Source organism: Nanorana parkeri, unplaced genomic scaffold (genome assembly GCF_000935625.1).
Source record: "Nanorana parkeri isolate BGI_ZX_2015 unplaced genomic scaffold, ASM93562v1 scaffold112, whole genome shotgun sequence".
Taxonomy (NCBI): Eukaryota; Metazoa; Chordata; class Amphibia; order Anura; family Dicroglossidae; genus Nanorana; species Nanorana parkeri.
In genome coordinates, this window is record NW_017306380.1 from 1,320,353 (window position 1) to 1,340,603 (window position 20,251).

The 20,251-nt window shown below is 42.1% G+C and overlaps 1 protein-coding gene across 1 annotated transcript in view; it reads right to left on the reverse strand.

Moving 5' to 3' along the window:
• CCDC148 (coiled-coil domain containing 148) overlaps positions 1 to 20,251 on the reverse strand; it is a 120,900-nt gene that overhangs the window by 69,862 nt on the left and 30,787 nt on the right. The window contains exons 3-4 of the mRNA XM_018553166.1: positions 6,824 to 6,927; positions 4,847 to 4,929 (exon numbers count right to left, since the gene is read on the reverse strand). Of these exons, the coding sequence (XP_018408668.1) occupies positions 4,847 to 4,929; positions 6,824 to 6,927 (187 nt within the window). The remainder of the gene's footprint in view (positions 1 to 4,846; positions 4,930 to 6,823; positions 6,928 to 20,251) is intronic.

A 20,251-nucleotide genomic window follows, 5' to 3' on the forward strand; every position in this document is an offset into this window, starting at 1 on the left:
CGACCTGAGGCTGTGGCTCAGTCCAGCAGAAAATTACCAGATCGGTGTCTGTGACCCCGTTTCAAATGATGTTGCCTTAGTCTTGAGTCCTACTAAATAAACCAACCCTTTGAGGACCATCTGCCACACAGCCTATATCAGCTGCAAAAAAATCTACCATGTATAAAACATCACTGTGCAGCAACAGAATATATTTCTATAAATTGCTTGATCAGAATTCTCTCCTGCTGTCACTATTGCTGTACTAACAAGGTGTTCCCCCCAGTCCCTAGTCAATGCTTTGTTATGCTGCTGTTGCTCTTGTGTATGACTGTCAGTTTTCTTTCTGTAGATACCATTCTACGTTTATGTCTAATATTCCCTGTGTCCCGTGGATGATTTCCTTATTCAATTCACTATGTGTCAGGCATTATTTATTCCTCATTTATGTGGTTAGCACTTGTTCATGTACATGTCGACTTTCTACCGCTGGGAAGTGGAAATGGGGAAATCTAAAGTGGCAGAAAATACGTGGCCTGCATGAATGATGATGAATTTGTTTTTCTATGGGCTAGAAGAATTTACTCTTTTACTTTTATCTATGTAATTAAATGAAAACTGGACAAAAAGTAAATGTGAGATCAGTGGTTTTCATACGTAAGCCAAAAAAGAAGAAAAGATGGGGCTTTAAAAGTGTCTACTAACTAATGTCAGGGAGTATGGTTCAACATAATGTCAAAAAATTCATCAATATAATAAAATTCATTTTTAATAAAGAAAATACATGATTGACAAGGTAAATAAAACATCTCATATTCAATTCAAAACATCACTACATAAACGGCATGTCACCTCTATGGAAATCATACAGATTAATATGCATAATAGCAATAATTCATCGTTTCTATATTAATTCATTACTTGAAAGTCAATAAACACATTATTCATCATATTAATGCAAATTCCATAAAATAATAATCTGTATTTTTTCCTTTTCTTCGACGCGTTTTGCCGTAGCTTCGTCAGGAAGTTAATAGAGGTAGCCTGTGAATTCCATATGAATATGATTGTAAGCAGTCAATGTTTGGACATAACCATTAGCCATTAATGACAATTAATTAATATAGATCAATAAATACATAAATAAATACCATAAATAGGATATGTGATGATGGTGAGAAAGACTCGCATCTGGGGAAGCCCCTCCCCTCAGGCAGGAGCACAAGGTACGGAGATGCCAAGGGGAAGCGGAAATGGCAGGCTCCCATATCTGTCCTTGAGCCACCTATAGAATAAATAGAATCGAATGTTCCACTAGGTATCCTGTCATATATATATATATATATATAAGATATCACATGTAGCCTGACAGGACAATGAAATCTGGGTCCTGCCAGGCACATGAATATGCATATATGTCTGTTGTTTAGTAGAGTTCGCCTAATTAGGTGATAGTTTTGTATCCATACCAATGGCCAATAGTATCAATCACTTTATACACCTACGTAGTTAATATCACACCCAAAAAGTAACATTTATATATGTTCACAGAGCTGTTTTGATGGCCTGCCCAGGTCGTCGTTATGGGTTACAAAATTTAAGGGCTGTCTAAGATGGTTAGGGCAAGCTTGCTGTTTTGTAATGATTTACAGGGGATAGGGTGTAAAGTCACATGACCCATCTCACTCACACAACTGTGCATCACTTCATTCTTTTGACAATACCCCTTAATTTCGATCACCTAAAGTAATGGGCTTAACTACACTATTACCATAAGCACACTACCACCAGTAACTTTTACTATTTTATTTATTTTTTAGTATGCTGTAGCTGGTTGCCAATCAAATTTATATTAAGGACCCTATCATTTTCATATATCTTTCTAAAAAGTATGTTATATTATCTATCTAACTTCTTGTTTTCACTACTACCAGTGAGATGAATGCATATGGTGGACATGACTCGCATTCTGGAGACACCCCCTCCCCCACTCGGGATTGATCGATCTAGCGGGCCACTCCCCTGTTTACATCTAATTGGGGATGGTCTGCACCCCAGCACTTCCACATTGTTTGATCGACTCGATCGTTCTTTGAGGCAGTGCTGGTGCCGATGTCCCTGATCTGTTGGCTTTAAAATTGCGCTGACGGGAGGAGGGCCCGCCATCCTGTGGGCGGGAGATGGGACGGCGGGGCTAACCCACCAGCGCCGTTCCATCAGGCTGACGGCCCCGGGAGGAGGAGTCCGTTATACGGGCTACCCCCACTTATCGGATGCGCCTATATAGGGCACATGTGCGGACCTAGTGCTCGCCCCGGCCGCACACGTCACACGCCGATACCTTGGGACGGTGTGTGTGTCTGTGGAGGGAATTTCCAAGAGACGGGAGACAGGTTTTCATAGCTGACAACTTTCCCCCAGGTTCATGGAACTGGGAAAAAGAAATGTGGACCAGATGCCAGCCATCAAAATTAGGACATATTTTTAGCATTTTTGAGATCGCTGATGTCCAACTCAGTCTTTGGGGGCTAAGCTTCTTCTACAATTTTAGGACTCAAATTAATAGACACTAATGTTGATATAAAATAAGGTTAAAGCAAACCAAGTTTAAAAATGTTAAACTGACCACCCCACTATTCAGCAGTCCCCTCCAGGTACTAGCACAGGTTCAATATATTTCCGCCCAGCATAATATTATGCAAATTCTGACTAGAACTTGGAAGGTTGCACACTGGCCTGCCACCCGTTTGCCATTACACCTTCCTACTGGCTAGCAAGTCTATTCAGATAATTTAGTAGTCAACAGTAGGGATGAGCTCAGACTTGGACTGAACCAAGTGCGATCCTTAACCCCCTTGAACACTGAAGGAGCTTTTCCAAATAGAGAAGGAAGCTCCTTTCGCTATTGCCAAATCAGCTGCAGTTGGGGAATTCTCGACTCACAGCTGCATGCAAGCAAATGGGCAGGATACAGTGACGCCATTGGGTTTATATGTCCACATGGCTATATTTGGTCAATGACATTGACGTAATATGCCATGTGTACATATAATGTCATTATCAGCTTAAGCACCCTGCCCTTTTATTTATGTGCAGCTGTGGTGGGGGCAATGTCCAGGCCCGCAGCTGATTCGGCAGGTGGCCCCATGTAGCTTTCAGGTTTCAAGGAGCTTGTGTTCGGACCGAAAACAAGCTTATCCCTGTTCAACAGGAGGTTGTCAGGGGTGGGAGGTGACAAACCAAATGAAACCCTCTAAGCTCTGACCAGAATTTGCATAACAGTCTGCCGTAGGACTGGGTGTTCTTAGGGAACTCTTTAAATTTATTTAACTATTAAAGTCACAGCAAAGTCAGAACTCTTAAACTGCATACTTGTTCCGGCTCGGTGACTCTGAAAGCATAAAAGCCTTTGGATTAGCACAACAGCCATTTTAAAAGGACAATTCAGAAATGTTAGTCTGCAAATGTTCTCAATACAGGTCCTTTAAAACACGCAGATAGACTTCAAAGCCCATTTCTACCTTTGTAAGTGATTAGCACTTACTGTATTAATGCAGAGGTGCAGTGATGATGTATATGTATGTACATTTTAATGACTCACGTGGCAGGCTTTATTCCTTTTTTATGGACTTTTTATTAGCCCTGAGTCCTACAAATTAAAACATTTTCTCCACAGGAAACTCAGTCTGACACTGGGGTCGGATTGTAAAGCAGCTGTCCCCCTCCCTGGTTCTCATTGTAACAAGATCACTGCACACCAGCTCTGCCTTTCTAGGTAACAATACACTGGCTGAGGGTGGTTGCCACTATGAATACTAACAAATGGGGGGAGAGAGCTCAGTTGTTATTTAAACAGATTGCTTGCAGAAAACAGAGGTGGCCATTTCCATGAGGAAATGAAAAGGACAGCTAACAAAAAATTTAAATTTCTGTGTTCATATACAGCAACTGCATATGCCTGCTTCATGTTCACTCGGTGTACATTGCTGTCATATGTTTTTTTTAAAAATACCTCGCCAAAGGTGGAAATGGCCTTTAACCCAAATTGAGACCACCATAAGGCTTTATAAGATGTAATGTAATGTAAAATGCCCCTTGTCCTGAGAATGCTAATAACCACAACAGAGAACAAGGAATGTGCCGCTATATGTGTTCCCAGTTCTTAAACCCACTGTCAATTAGAAACATTAGTCATGAGGATCCTTATTTTCAAAAAAGTGCGTGGTATATTCTGCTGGTCTTAAGAGATTTAAAATCTACAGGCAGATGATTAAAAATAAAGATGTGTATGCTGTGGTAAATGTTAAATTTTTTTCAACTGAGCCTTTAATATATTAAGGTAAGGGGAGGAAAGCTACTGAAAAAAGCTGCATCGAGGTGGTTGTCATTTTATTTCCCCTTTTTTAAATGTTACAATTTTTTTACTTCACGTTGACATCACAGCATGACAGCCAGGCAACTAGAATTTCCTGAAGGAGAAGTGAGTGAAGGCTGCCTACATATTTCCCCCAGTAGAAGAAAAAAGCCACAGCGGTGTTCACCAGAGCCGGACGGGATGCTGGATGGTAATGTCTAATATAATACTGCTTTCCATTCATTTCAGTCTTGATTGGCAAGCAGCTTTTTCTGCCATTCTATTCATCTCAGCATTATGTTCCTAGCAGATTCCTGAGCCTTTGGGTCATTGAATGACATACCCTGCGGCATTTCCACAGACGTCTGCCCTTGGGTGACCTCTGTGATTGGCCATGTAGCGCAGCAATGTCATTTTCTGATCATCAAACATAGCAGCTTACTGTACATGCAAATGACACGACACCGCATGCAAGGCGTATACGGAGAATGAAGCACTTCATGATTTACTCACCGAAGTTGACAATATCTGCAAAAAAAGGACAAAATGTACTTTTCTCCTCCAGGAAGATCTGTAGCTGAGATTCCATTTTTTCCCTAAAATGATCAGTCAGATAACAGATGAATTGAAATTGGACAATGATAATAAATGCAATTAATTTGTGTATCTTGGATGAATAGGCATTTAATTTGCAGTTACAGATTCATAAATGCTGTTTAACCCTTTCTTTCATCTTGACATACAGTGGCGTCACAAGGGGGGTGCGGCCCGCACGAGGGGGACACCATTGGAGGGGTGACACCAAAATGACTCACAGTCATTTTGGTGTCACCCCCCTCTGAAAAGTCCGGCGCTCGGTCATGGACCGAACGCCCGACAGTATCAGGAGGGGACCCGGCGGCATACCTTATCCCGCCGGGTGACTGTCCCCTCCTCTCTCTGCCGGCGTCCATCACCAAGATGGCCGCCGGCAGGTATCAGAATACACGTGCGCAGTGACGTCTCGGCGGGGTGACACACGGTTACCGCTCCGGTGTCACCCAGCCTCGGGACGCCCCTGTTGACATATACTGTATATTGTTTGTTTTTTTAAAACAATGAAAAAAGTATGCCGCTGCCATCCTGGGGTGTAACCACTTCATATTTATATTCACTGGTTCCAGCATTGGCTACACATCATTGCTGAGGACCTGATAATGACAGCCATGCACCATGCCTGCGCAAAGTGTGTCAGCACAGCCGCTTGTGTCTCCATCAAGGACACGGGCTACATGCATATAACAATACAGAAGCACAAGTGAGAGACGGCTGTCACCCTCAAAACAAGCTCCTGAGCAATGACCTGCATGCAGGATCACCAGTTATTTTTTTTGTTCATAAAAGCTGCAGATGTAAAAATTTTGAAGTCACGTTAAAGTCAAACTTTATGGAGATATAAAAGACACAAATTAATTCAGATTGTAGACTCTCTCAAGCAGGGTGCTTCTAATCCTCTTGTTGGTACTTCTTGCACAGCCTCACAGAGAAACACAAGCACACAGTCTGATAGGCATGCTGCACATGGCTTGAAAACAGGAAGGAAGCCACAGCTTTATTCTCTACCTTTTTCAATACAACAGAGTATACCATAGATATATAACATAACTTATAAACACTGCCATCTAGTGACCGAAATTGTATACTGCAGAAGTTGTTGCTACAAACACAGTAATGTGTTTTCTTACAACTCTTGCATGGAATTGTGTAGTAACTGTACTGTCCCCATAATTTGTAAAGCGCTCTGAAAACTGTTGGTGCTATATAAATCCTGTATACAAATAATACAGCTCTGTATTCATTAACACATCCTTGAATATTTATTTTTTAAATGCAAACAGCTGCAACTGCAACTAGTATCAGCCTCTTGCAGTCCTGTACAGCAGGAGTGTGAGAACAAGAAGCAGATCATATTATGAGCTGACAAGAAGCATGCTGGTAGGAAGAGAGAGCAGAGAGAGATTATGTCTGCTTCTCCTTTCACTGCCTAGTCACAGGCTGTGGGTCGGTCCAGGATGACCTGGGATTAGAGGAAGTGGGTATAATGATGCTGGCCATTGGACTAGAGAACATCTAGTGGCAGAAAAAATTACTGTGGGGGAAATCTCTGGACTGAAGGTAAATATTTGCAGCAAAAGCTGGTTTTCTTATTTCATCTATTATCTCTTTCTTTCTCTTTTGTTATTTTTGGATGAAGTTCTGCTTTAAAATGTTAAAGTTTATATGAGATTTTTTTCAGGTGGGTTTAGATCTGCTTTATAAATCGCTGTATTAATAAAGGTTCTCTTGTGATCCAAAGTATGGGGTCAGAACATATTCTGCTCATGCTGAGAACAATCACATCTCATATTACTAAACCAAGGCAGATTGCTGGTCGGAGAACAACGCACGAACCGAACAAATTACACGTTTAGCGCCCAGTCACATTATAATTGCAGGTTTTCACCCTCTTACCGACTATCGCTCAGTCGCTTGTGCTCTTTCCACCACACCAACGAGTGCTGCTTGATAAGCGTTTGGTCTTTTGTTATTTTACAGGCTTGCTGGGTTTTCTTGATCTGTGCGAAGAAAAACACAGATTTTGTTTAATTGACCAAAAACTCTTATTCACAAGTCAACCGCTACCATGACTAGAAGCAGTTCCCAACTATGGCAGCTGATGTGTTTCAGTTGTTTCAGCCCTATTATTAATAATTATATTTATTTTCAAACTTCAACAGCTACCAGAGAGGGCGATGTGGAGGATTTCTGCCAGTGAGAGCAAGCACACACACGCGCACGCAGCAGCGTGGGTGACGAGAGACGCCGAGAGGACGGGAGAGAGGACGGGAGAGGCGGCGGGACCGAGGGTCGGCGACCAAATGGAAATACAACTCAACATATTAACAATGTAACATTATCATTGCTTGCTGGAAGCAATGTATTATGGGATATGTAGTCTTGAGAAATTGAATCACATCAAGCAGCAGGGAAAGAGATGCATAGCACACTGGGAATGCAGGAAATTGAATTAAGCTGGCCATACACTGAATTAAGCTGACCATAAACCTATAGATGAAAACACCTGATCAATGCCTGCATCCAAACAGATTGTTCAGGTATTTTGAGAGCCAGCGGGGCCTACAAGCAAGATACTGAAGCTTGGCCCAGTGGGAGATTCCTCCATCCACACAGTTTAGCGTAGATGGAGGAATCTGTTGCACTTTTTCCATCTGACCATAGAAAATCTGTAGTTAATCTGTAGGTGTAAGGCCGGCTTAATTCAGTTGCGTTCTAAAGTCCCAGCATGTACCATCCGGTTATAACATCGGCACTGTGATAGGAATACATACTAGAGTTGTTTTTGATAATACAATCAAAGCTTACTTCAAAAAAAATCCCTTTTATGTAGCGAGTGTTGCCTTCTGTCTGCCCATCACTTTCAACAATTTCTGCAGTCTCAGTTTGCTTTGTGTCTCCTTCCCTGCTGCTTGATGTGATTCAGTCTCAATTTTTTAGGACTACATATCCCATAATGCACTGCGTCCAGCAAGCAATGATAATGTTACATTCTTCAGATGTTGAGTTGTAATATAGACAGCAGGCTTTGCAAGAGTGGTGACACAAAGAAGTGCGTATTCACAGGGCCGGGTGAAATTGTGTCAGTACACTCATTGGGGAAGTACATCCTATAGGTATCTTGAATAAGTACGTTTACACACTTCTAGATGGATATGGTTATTAGGAGTGGGATAGAACTTATAGAAATTCAATAAAGAAATACAGATTTTGTCTTAGTTTTTGACCATAAATACCCTTTAACTATTAAAAAAGGGTTCTCCTACAAAGTTTCCCCACCCCCACCCATTATTATACTGACCTCCAGTGGGTGGGATTCTATTAAAAAAAATCATCCTTTTGATGATGCTTAGAGGGACCAGGATAGCGGATTATAGCGAGATACCCCTTGTAATGTTATTGCCCTAATAATGAAGAATTATAGTTCCACCAAAGTACTGTGAGTGAAGCAGATGGAGTAGCCTTCCCTAGATAACCAGTAAGGGTCCACAGGAAACACATAAATCCGGTCACTAAAATCTCAAATAATCTTTGCTAGGTCAATTTAATTCCAAAAGATGTTTGTTTGTTTTTTTCAATCAAGAAAGTTTTTATTTTTGTTTTACAATATACTGAAATATGCATGTAGAACAGAAGTATACATTCGCAGATAATAACAGAACTGCAACGTTAGTGAGCCTCTTCTTCTACTGTGCTAGTATTAGTGCCTATGAGGCACCATACAGTGATTGTGAGTTTATCCATAGCCAGTTAACATTTTCGAACTATTGTTCTAGTACATGCGGTGAACATCTAGTATTCTGGTTCAAACAGAGATAAGTGATAGCGACTGTTGGGGGTCGTGTACTTTCCATACACTGCCCTCTCCATACTTCCGGGAAGGGGTCATGGGAGGCATGGGAAGGGGGGTAGGTAGGGGAGGGAATAGAGTTCAACAAAACAGCGTAGGCTGGTGTGAGGGGAATCTGGGATAACCTCAAACCCTTTGTGGCGGTATGAGATTGGGCGTCCTAGCCTTAGATTCAGAGTGCTAGCAGACTGGTATCGAATGAGTGTGTCTGTAAGTTCTTAATCCAGGGGTTCCAGATCACTTCAAAGCGAGGGACCCTGTCGGTCAACCGTGCCGTGAGGCGCTCATTCGAAAATAACCACTGGAGCCTGTGCTCCAGCTCCGCAAATGGCACTGTGGCAGACTGCCATGACTTCGCCACTATCTGCTTGGCTGCTGTGAGGCCCTGGAGTATGAATTTATGTTGTTTAGGCGTAACACCCTCAGGGGGCAGGTTAAGTAGAGCGACTTTTGGGTCTGGTGCCAGTGTGAGAGCCATGATTCTTGACAAGAAGGCAAAGACTCTAGCCCAAAAGGTCCGTACCGTGGGGCAGTGCCACCAGACATGGATATAGGAACCCACCTCTCCGCAGCCCCGGAAGCATTGACCTGCGTGGCCTGGGATAAACGACCTGAGCCTACTAGGTACCAGGTCCAAAAGATGTTTTTAATGTTATAATGATCAGCTTTCATTAATATAATACCCATATTTTATTTCTATTTATTTTTTATAAACATTTTAATTTTTCAAATATATTATGTTTTTATTTATTCATTTTTATTAAATATTTTTTTACTTTACTTTTAGGGGCTTTGGGGAAATATTAGGAGTCTAAACAGCCCCCTGATATTTCCCTTTTAAAATAGAAAAAGAGATTGAGAACACAGAGCCCTCAATCTCTTTTTCTGCAGCCCCTGTTATAAATGAACAGGAATCCTCTATACTGAGTGCCCCTGTTCATTCATAACATGAGGACAGAGTATGTTTACTATGTCCACAATTATGAATAAACAGGAACATACTATTTTTGATCGGCATCCCCCGATCAGCTGATTGAGGGAGCTGGTCGGAGAATTTTCAATTGAGCATAGCCGGCAGCCAATGAGCTATCTCTGGTTGGATATTCTGACTTGTACCTGCAGCCGCTGTATGTAAACAGCGGGATTCCCCGATCGACACGCTGTTAGTGTTGATGGAGGAATCGGGTCTATTTTCCCCGTTCATCCCAAGGGTTGAACGAAAAAAAAAAATCAATCAGTGTATGGCCAGCCTTACAGTCATCATCAAGGTAAGAGGAAGAAAACTTCAGGAGAAGGGAACAGGGATTGGTTTGCCTTTGCTTACTAGTACACACAAGGGTGGCTCCATAGGAACCTGCAGGGGAAAGGAGCCACCCTTAAACAGGATATCAGTACCAGTGCTCAGGGGACCAGCATCTGAAATAGTTCAAATATCTTTTGACTTTAATGTCAGTTTAAGCTTGCTGGGATTTCTTATTCCTTTCTGTGATTATACCTTTCTAATTCTTGTTCTAGTCCTTGATTTTCAATGTCCAGTGTGGGCTCCATTAAGTGATGCTGTTCTGTTTAGACGTGTAATTAATCCGTCAGCTCTGTAGGATGTCATCAGTAATCCAACCTTATGCTAGGTAAGTACAGTGCTTAGCACTTTGCCTTGCACCAATCCTTTATCTGTCAGATGCAATTAAGCAGCCAAGAAGCGACTCTGGCTATTGGCAGGACTTCTACTTTTCAGTCCAATATGTAGAAAGTTAGGCTGGGTATACGGGGTTAAAATTTTATACAAACATTCACTCAAAAAATCTGGTCAGAACATTCGATAATGCTATATGAGGCTTGACAAATAGCGATTTAATTTTTTTGTTTGACTTTAACATTCGATTTTGGAATGAATGAAGTTTCCCCCGAATGAAAACCACATTCATGACTACAGTTTTTTGGTAGATTCTAAAAGAAATTGTACAATCAGATTGTAATCTGTGTGGACAGCTTTAAACTTGAACTCAATGCCCCCAATATTTAATCTCTCCCACCTGGAGGCCCGCACAACATTTTTAGTAAACCTACCTTACAGCTGAACTCTAGACTGACATAAAAGATACAAATGAATGCAGCTCTGTATTTACTAATACATCATTAATGTATTTTTTAAATGCAAGCAGTGTAAGTGCCTGACCTGGTATCAGCCTCTTGATGTCCTTGTACAGCAGTGCTGGAGAGTGAGAGGAAGAAGCAGCACAAGGAGCTGATCGGTTCATGTCTTAAAAAGAAGCATGCTGACAGGAAGAGAAAGCAGAATGACAGAGAGATGAGCTAATCACTCTACTGCTTCTACTTCACTGTCCAGTCACAGGAGAAAATGGGTGGGATGCTGCTGGCCATCAGACTAAGGATGTCTAGTGAGGGGAAGAAGCAGCACAAGGAGCCAATCAGTTTATGTGCTGACAAGAAGCATGCTGACAGGAAAAGAAAACAGTGTGACAGAGAGATGAGCTCATCACTATGCTGCTTCTCCTTTTACTATCCAGTCACAGGCATGGGGCGGGTCCAGGACAGCCTGAGCTCAGAGGTTGCTTTGCACTCATTGAACCAGGAAGACTGAGAACATCTAGTGGCAGAAAAGATGTACTGCAGCAGGCAGCTTCGACCTTAAAGTGAGTATTGCAGCAAACACAGCTTTTTATTTCAATGTTATTTGGGCAGTTTTTTTAATTTATTTTTTTACTGGAGTTCTGCTTTATGTTTAATGTTGCACATCTCCGAAGATACATAAAACGGAATCAAAAGAAAGATTGTTGGGTCAGGTAAAAAAAATAAGATTCTCACTTTGCCATTGCTGAAATGAGATAGGCCCCACAAACCCACTAGAAGGTGTTCTAAACCCTCCGTTTTTTGCCAATATCTACTGCTATCAAGCAGTAGATATATGGAAAAAGTTTTTTAAAAAACCCTGCTTTAACAGGTTTAAACTTGCCTTGTTTTCGCTGCGCGCTCCCGCCCGAGAATTCGAAACTGCTTGGGCGGCCGCAAAGGATCTTGGGGCGGGCACAGTTCGGATTCTCGGCCGGGAGACGAGCAGATACGCAAGGTAAGTCTATGGACGCGTGCACCCGCTTGCAGACACCGCTGGATCTGAGGTGCCTGAAAGCAGAGAGGAGTCAGCGCTGGATCGGAGAGCCGCCGCACCGCTGGAGGGACAGATAAAAACATCAGGAAAGAAGAGGAAGATCTGATTAAGAGACATCATTTAAGGTAAGTGCTGACATTAACATTGGGGGGAGGGGAAAAAAATTATCCTTTAATGTCACTTTAAGGGCTCAATGTTAAATAGTGAGAGGGACTCCCGCTGGCCAGAAGCAGGGGGCAGTTCTAAAGGAAAGTGTAAAGCCCCTTGAAGTCCCAGCATTTCATCAGAACCGACTCTGTACACCTACTCTAATCCTAGACATTTCTTACCACAGCAAATGAACTTTTTTCACTTTTACATTAGTCTTTGTTTATCTGACAACCGGCACCTTGGTGGGCTGTTCTGATCTTTACACATAATAATTTTGTCTTGTTCTGTTGTGCCTTATACGTGAACCCCAGAAGCGTTAGCATTTTATTCACCTGCATGCAGCTGGGTTTGTAGCAGCCTTCCTCACGTTGTCTATCATTTCTCCAAACTGGAAAATAATTGCTCCCTTCACACATGACAAAGGTAAACGTGGTACAATTCATCTGGAGCAACGTAACCTTTATATGCGGGCTGTGAGGATACCTGCCAACAAGTCCATCAAGTAAATGAAGCACACAGGGACACTAGAGCTACACACTGTTCTAAGGTGCCGCTTCACATATTACTCCTATGTTCTATTTCCTTGGCATTAACACAAAAAATATCTAGCTTATTTAAGAGCTTCCATTAATTTAATCTCACCATCCCAATGCAGCAAACAACAGCAATATAAATATAAATGTACACAATGAACTGGATTTCATTTGCACGGTCTCATAGACCACTTTTCTTTGCCTTTCCTACTATCTGACAGGGTTTCTTCATCTTTGTCTGACGCTGTTTGTTCCTCTTTGACGCCTTCTTATGACCAAACCCGTAAACATCATCATTCTGCAACCTCTAGCAAACTCCTGGCAAGTTCCTGTCTTAAGAGTGATGATGCAACACCAGTTCACTATTTAACCATCAGCTGGTCCATGTAGACCACACCCTTTGCGTGTGTGTTCAGATCTACAGAGTGCTCTGTCTGCTATTGTTCCTGTTCTCCGTGTATGCCCTGGCTCTGGCTGACTGATATCCTGACTCCGGCTATTGTTTCCATTCTTTCTGTTCTCAGTCTTCAGTCTGCTCTCTGTGTGAGTGACAGCTGGCTCTGCCCATCTAGAGGCAGAGCCAGCTGTACCCGCCCCCTCCCCTGGGGGATCAGAGCGGGGAGGGGGGAGAGGAATCCCTGCAGGGAGCCGTGACTGACAGTCACCTCTCTCTGCAGGGAGATGATCGACACGTGAGCGAGCGACGGTATGTGTTCCCTCACTTCCCGATCTATTGAGCCGACATGTGGCAGTTTCATTGTCACACGTCGGCTCGAACTATGAGGATGAGTGATTTTCACTCACCTCATAGTTCGCATTTAAGTAAAGACTACAATGGAAACAAAGCCATGTGGACAACCAGCTGAAAGTTTGTTCACACAGGGAAAGACCTGTGCGGTGTTTCCAAATAATTTTTGCGCTGTTCAACCGATGCCATGGTAGGGCATAGTGTTATGACAAGACCACATGGTGTCCTGCGCCACATTTGTAAATCAGGAACGTGAGCATGTTTTTGATGACCAGTAAAAGCAAGCTGAGGAATGCCATGTGGAGAGTTATGATTTAGTACTAAAAAGGGCCGGCACTGTGGCAGCCAAGGCACTTAGCTTTTAAATATGCTGGATCATGCAAGACTGTGCTGTCTTGTTATTTGTCCTCATATCACTTCTTCCATATGATGCAGTGTTTACATAATTTTTCTGGCCACTGCAAGAATGCAGGGTTCACTGACCCACAGGGATCATGCATGGTGATTATATAATTCAAGCTTACCCATCAGGAATATTGATCCATGTGGTGACTGAAACGTACATGATTGAGGGAAAGTGTTTCATCCCTAAATTCCTTTAGAGCTTTTTTGTACCAAAGGCAAAGTCACTAAAGAAATCGCAGATATAAGACTTTCCTGTAGTATACCAGGCACCATGCTGACATAATATAAGGGAGCAGGTTAAATAATATAATGCTATACCACCTATATAGAAGGACACATATTTAGCAGTTTTGGCCACTTTATCAATGTAAAGATTAGATTTATATATCAACTTTTTCTTTAATGCATTGTACATTTGTATGATCCTTTATGGAATCTTTGTCAGACTTTGGGTGGTGTCAGGGTACCCTGCACAGGCGTTCTCACACCACATGCAGGTACCCACACAGGATGACCAAATTAATATGCCCACACAGGATAGGGTTATATGCACAGTTTATTGGTTCCACATCAACAAAACTACAAACCCAACAAAGAGGGGTAACAGGCCTGCAGATGTACAGCAGGCCTCGGGATACCAGAAGAGTGGTCAGGTACAAGCCGAGTCGTTAACAGGAGGGCAGCGCGGTACAGGAACAGGATTGATGAAGAGTGGTCAGGTGCAAGCCGGGTCGACAACAGGTTTTCAGATAGGGAGCAAGGTCATCAGTCAGGTTAGCAACACAATACTGACCCAGCTTCCTGACTGCAGGGAGGGCCTAGATACCCTCTCAGGAAGCACCAGGTGATGGGATGAGCAGTCACAGCTGGGGCACACCCGCAGGTGAGTACCGGAGCTGCAGGTTCCTTACAGTTCCTGGCTGCTGGAGACACCCGCAGGCGAGCACAGGAACTGCAGGACCCGGCTTCAGCACCACCTGGGGGTGCTCTGGATCCTGACAGGTGGTGAAACAGCTCATTACTACTAGATGTTATAGTATGTAACTCTTATTAAAAAGGAATGTCTTAGCCTTCTTTCACACAGGCACCGTCCATTCCGATCAGCAGGGGATTTGTGCATGCATTCCCTACTAATCAGGGTATAACAGAACAGACGTTACTCTTTGTGACATCCATGTCCATTCTGTTTTCTCCTCCATCTTGCAATGAAGAAAAATAATGAGCTGTACGGACCCACGTTAGGTCTATTGGGAGTCAGATGTAAGCGGGGATGTGCCTGTTTACATCCATTTACCTCCGAACCATCAGGATCAGGTCCGCCAGAACAGAACTCTGTTCTATTTTTCTTTCCAGACCTAGACAGAGTCAGGGGTAATTGGATGAACACAATTGCATGTCTGTTTACATCCAGCTGCCCATAGAGTTATATTAAGCTTCCGATCAGATCCGCATGACATGTGGATCTGATTGGACCGTCTGTGTGAAAAGGGCCTAAAGAACACACTGTTAATGCAAATGCTTGTTCTGCGCTGTGAACCCTGTTAATAAAAATTAAAGTTGGAAGATTACATTTATGTTTAATTGAGATTCAATATCAGGAATCCAGTTTAGAGCAATAGTGAGCAGCCGCTGCTGGACCATATGCACTTCCATGACAGGAAGTGACTTAAAAACACTGAAAGAAGTCAGCAATAGACATGTAGCCCTGCAAAAAATATTGTTTTTCGGAGCCATTCAGATTTTTATTTAGTTTTTTACATTTGGCATCCAAAATTTGATTCGGTTCGTTATTTGGATTTTGGATCTGTCCGAACTCTCGTTTCAGAATGAAGTCACATGACCATGCCTGTAATGCAACCCCCAATAGCCAAACAATAAATCGGATTGGCCAGAGAACAGTCACATGTACGAATTAGTTTGGTTTTGAACGAAATTTGGACGGATCTGAATTTTTATTAAATGAGCTTTCGGATTCGTTCACATTCGGATGCATTAGAATTCAGAAATTTGGAAGCATTCGAATGTCTGAAGTTAACAAAATCTGTACGAATATCCATTTAGAACGCAACTACATTTACATGTCTAGTCAGCAGCACTGAGATACAGGAAAGGATGAATAAAGGTAAAAACAGTATTTTATGTAAGTAAGGAAAAAGGCAATTTTAGGGTACACAGTGCTTTAGCAAATTAAATTCAGTCCAGTTAGGGTTTAGATCTACTTTTTAGTACAGCTCTGTCAATCATTTTTCTTTCATTTGCTCACACAAATGAAAAGTGTTATTATATAGGCCCATCCTGCCCTTTGTGCTAGGCACCCTGCAATGTCTATACTTACTTTTCCCAGCATTCAGATATACAAGAAGAACTTCAACTATACAGAAGAAAATCTTCTCACTCTTTTCTTGTAATGTGCCTGGCAAGTCTCAGTGTAGTAACTACAGCCATGCTATTTATCCTGCCACACTTTAATGAACTTCATCTCTCTTACTAACGTCCATCAATACTGCTATAACAGCACAGACTGTTGTTGTGAGAGAGAATGCCATAAGCTGGACAAAGTTTACGAGTGCCATTTTCCTGTCACTGGACATCTTTCTCTTTACTGCCTCCATATCCTCCCGCAAATGGCCATACGGTGTAATTAGAGTTACTCGGCAGGAATAACTTGCTGGGTGAGGATGTATTTATGTCCAATAAAAAATATAACTAATTTTAAGATGCTTCATCTACATTTATTTAACTATTCGTTATATTTAAGAAAAACACAATCAGCCATTAAAATTCCCTTATATTTATGGACAATCAGAAGGAAGATTTGGTGTTGGTGATAAAACCTGTGTTCCATGAAGGATACAATGGATCAATACAATAATATTGACTCAGAATACTGAATGGTAATTTTTCTCCATTAGTTATCTGCTCTAAAATGGTCATCTGGCTGGAACATTGACCGAGTTTTTGGCAATTAATTTGAAAGCTGCATGAATTGTTTTGTTTAAAGGACTCCAGGCAGGTATTAAAATATACCCTTCTAGATTATGTATTCATAAATCAATAAATTCATCATATAAATACCTGACCCTTAATGTATTTCAGCTTCTTGTAATCCCTTGAATACCAGGGCTCACACTGGGTGCGGGACAGAGAGGACTTTCAGGGATCTCTATTTCCTTATACAATGTTGTCAGTCCAACACTATAAGGCCTCATTTACACGAGAAATCGGCCGGCATGTACAGCTCCATGCTGCGTGCACAGCCATATCGGGCAGCTCCCGGGAAGGACAGGTGTTGCGTGTGATTAGTACGCAGCCCTTTTCCTTCTCCATGGGACTACACGGCCGTACGCTGCCCTATGTTCACCCTCCTGCGCGTCCGTACGGGTATCCCGGCTCGGACGCAGACAGGATCCATCCTGTCAGCGTACAAGTACGCACACCCGCACAGACGCCCTTAGGGCTTGTTCACAATGAAAGCATGTGCGTTCCAGAGCGCTAGCTGCTGGAACGCACCGCAATCTCTGAGAAACTTCCCCCCACGTTTTGGGGCGGGAGTGGGCGTGGCGATGCATTGAATTCAATGGCACCGCTTCTACGCCCGCCCCGCCCGCAGTGCGATCAAACAGGTGGCAAAACTTTGACAGTGTTCCGTTCCACTGCAAACGCAAAAAATAGGGCTTTGTACCACTCTGGAACGCACACGCTTTCGGTGTGAACAAGGCCTTAAGATGAAACACAAAATTCAGTAACAAACATGAGATTGCTCAAATGTTTAAATATATGTGAAAACTGTAACAATTTTCAGTAATTTTGTTTTTTTTCATGTGCAAAAGTTTATAGACATATTGAAGGAAATTTATCAAAACTGGAACAGACACAATCTGGAGCAGCTGTGCATGGCAACCCACCAGATTCTCTTTTCAGTTTGTTCAGTTAAGATTTGAAAATGAAAGAGAGAAGCTGATTGGTTGCCATACACAGCTGCTCCAGATTTTGTCTGCACCAGTTTTGATAAATTTCCCTCATTGTGTGTACTATTTATTATTATTTAAAGGATTAGAACCTCTGTCACACTACAATAGTAACTCCAAATACACTAGAGCATATTTATCAGGCAGTGAATGTAACATTCCCACAACATTCAGTGGTGGTGAATCAAAACATCATTAAAAACACAGGAATATTCAAATGCAGTGAATGTTTGGTGAATGTCAGATTTACTGGTTTAAAATAGACCTCATATGTGCACACCGTCTTAAGATTTGATTGTTAACTGATACTGTGTTCTGGGGGCAATAATCAGCACTTGGCAACAGTCTAACAATAGTTATATAATTACTGAGGTCGGGAAGTAGCGGTGATAAACCTTGTGCGCACAATGGTCCAATTATACAAATATAACACAATGTAAATTAATGAGTAAGTTTATCTACAAGCAAATATATAAGCTTGTATGATCTTAACTTTTATGGCAATATTCCAGGTAGTTAAGGAAAAATTAGTTACATAATCCTTAATTAAAACTCAGATAACGAGCTGAGTTTCGTGTTGTCGGTTGCAAGTGATGAGCATGCGGCCCTTTAGAGAGACAACACTCACACCGCCCGTGGTCAGGCACACAATCATTTCAAATAAATGAACCTAATTAATGAAGAACCGCTGGCAAAGGAAAAACTTGCCATTTAGTCCATAAATACTTACTTAGAAATTGGTACACTTATTTTTAACCTATGCTGTGCATAACTACCCATAGACCTTTTTATGTTTAATTATTTTCCATCATCATCTGAACACCAGCTGAAGTTTCAGAACAAGGGTATGCTGGGAGAGGCTGCACTGGCTTACTAAATGGCTGAGCACATAGAGATGTGTATTGGTTATATCTCCAGATCAGCAAATACTGTTGTTCTATGATAGGTGCTCTTGTATCGAGACTTTGTGGAGCTGTGTGTTAATACCTTGTTCTGGAGCCGCTTGCTTGTTTTCTCTGCGTTGCATTGATTTTTGTTCTTTGTTTCTGGAATCAGTCTGTCTTTAATGCTTACAGTTATGGTCTCATTGCATACAATAGTTGCATTGACGATAGTATTGTGGTTAAGTTATCTTCAGATAGTAAATCCTTGTATTAGAATGCAATGTCACCAGTATGGCTTGTCTTAGACTTATAGAGGAATCTGATATTTCCACACCATTACCACAAGACAAACAGGATAGAAGCTATTAAGGTAACTGAAGCTGTTCAGAAGTATGATGTGCTGCCAAGTGTTATAGGAAACAGCGTTACCTTGTCCATGTAGGGCAAAGTGGCAATGGGGTTGATTCACTAATGGCAAATAGTCTCCTCAATTTGCGAAGGAATTTTCCCTTAGCTCAGTGAACGAGGTGAGGCTCTGCTGACATATCTAATCCAATCATGTGCAAGAAAAAAATACAGTTTTTTTATTTTCTATGAATGGGTATTCTTTTCAAAGTGTTTTTTTTACCACATTCACTAAGCTAAGGGAAAAATACCATTGCAATGTGCAAATTCCCTTGCAAAGTGAGCAGCCTAGTAAATCAACCCCAATGTCTCTGCATAGGAACCCCCTCCTACTCACCTAACTAGTGCTCCTCTGCTGTTCCTTGCTCCCCTGCAACCATTGGTGATTTGTTTTTGCGCAGACATTGTCACTTTGCCCAGCATGAGCAAGGTGACAGTGTGTTTTTAAAGTGTATGTATAGCCCAATGTTTTTGATACAGTAGGAAAGGGTAAAAACACTGTTGGTTTGTTTTTTGCTATGTGTGTCCTGTTGGGAAGATTTCCCTTACTTCATGTGCCAGACATTAAAGGGCAAGTATTGGGAGAGTAAAATTGTACTATTCCCAATACTTAGGGCTGGCTTGTGACACTGCAGATGTCACAAGCCAGCTCTATAGATTGACAACTGAGCAATCACAAACTACTGATCGCTCAGCTCATGGTCTTCACACTAGGTGGCTGTAAGGGATCTCCCCCTCCCTTCTCTAGTTCTCCAGCAGTCATTGGCGGGGGTAGGCACAGCTGGCTCTGGCTCTATAGAGGCAGAGCCAGCTGTCAATCAGGCAGTGGGGTGGATCCCAACAATATTTTCAAGATTTTTCCCAGCTGCAGTGCAGCTCTGCACTGTCAGCAAATAGCAGGCAGTAAGTAGCCCACTAGATGCTGACTTTGGGAAACAGGAGTACATTAGTAAATGTACTTCTTTGACCCAAAAGAGGATTTAACAAAGTTTTGGCCTTAGTCCTCTTTTAAGAACAGGAAGTAAACGGAAAACTCTACAAAGGGGAATTCCCCTCTTAGACAGTTGTCACCAAAACAGGTGTCCCCAATTGAGGTTTTACCCTCACCTCCAGTTCCAGTTCCATTTTGAATTTCCCATTACTTTCTGTCCCAGTGATAAAAGTCATCGCGACAAATAGAGAGGGTGAATCTACCCAATGGGAGCAATAAAAACTTGACTTGGGATTCAATTCTTCCCAACTCTATATAGTAAT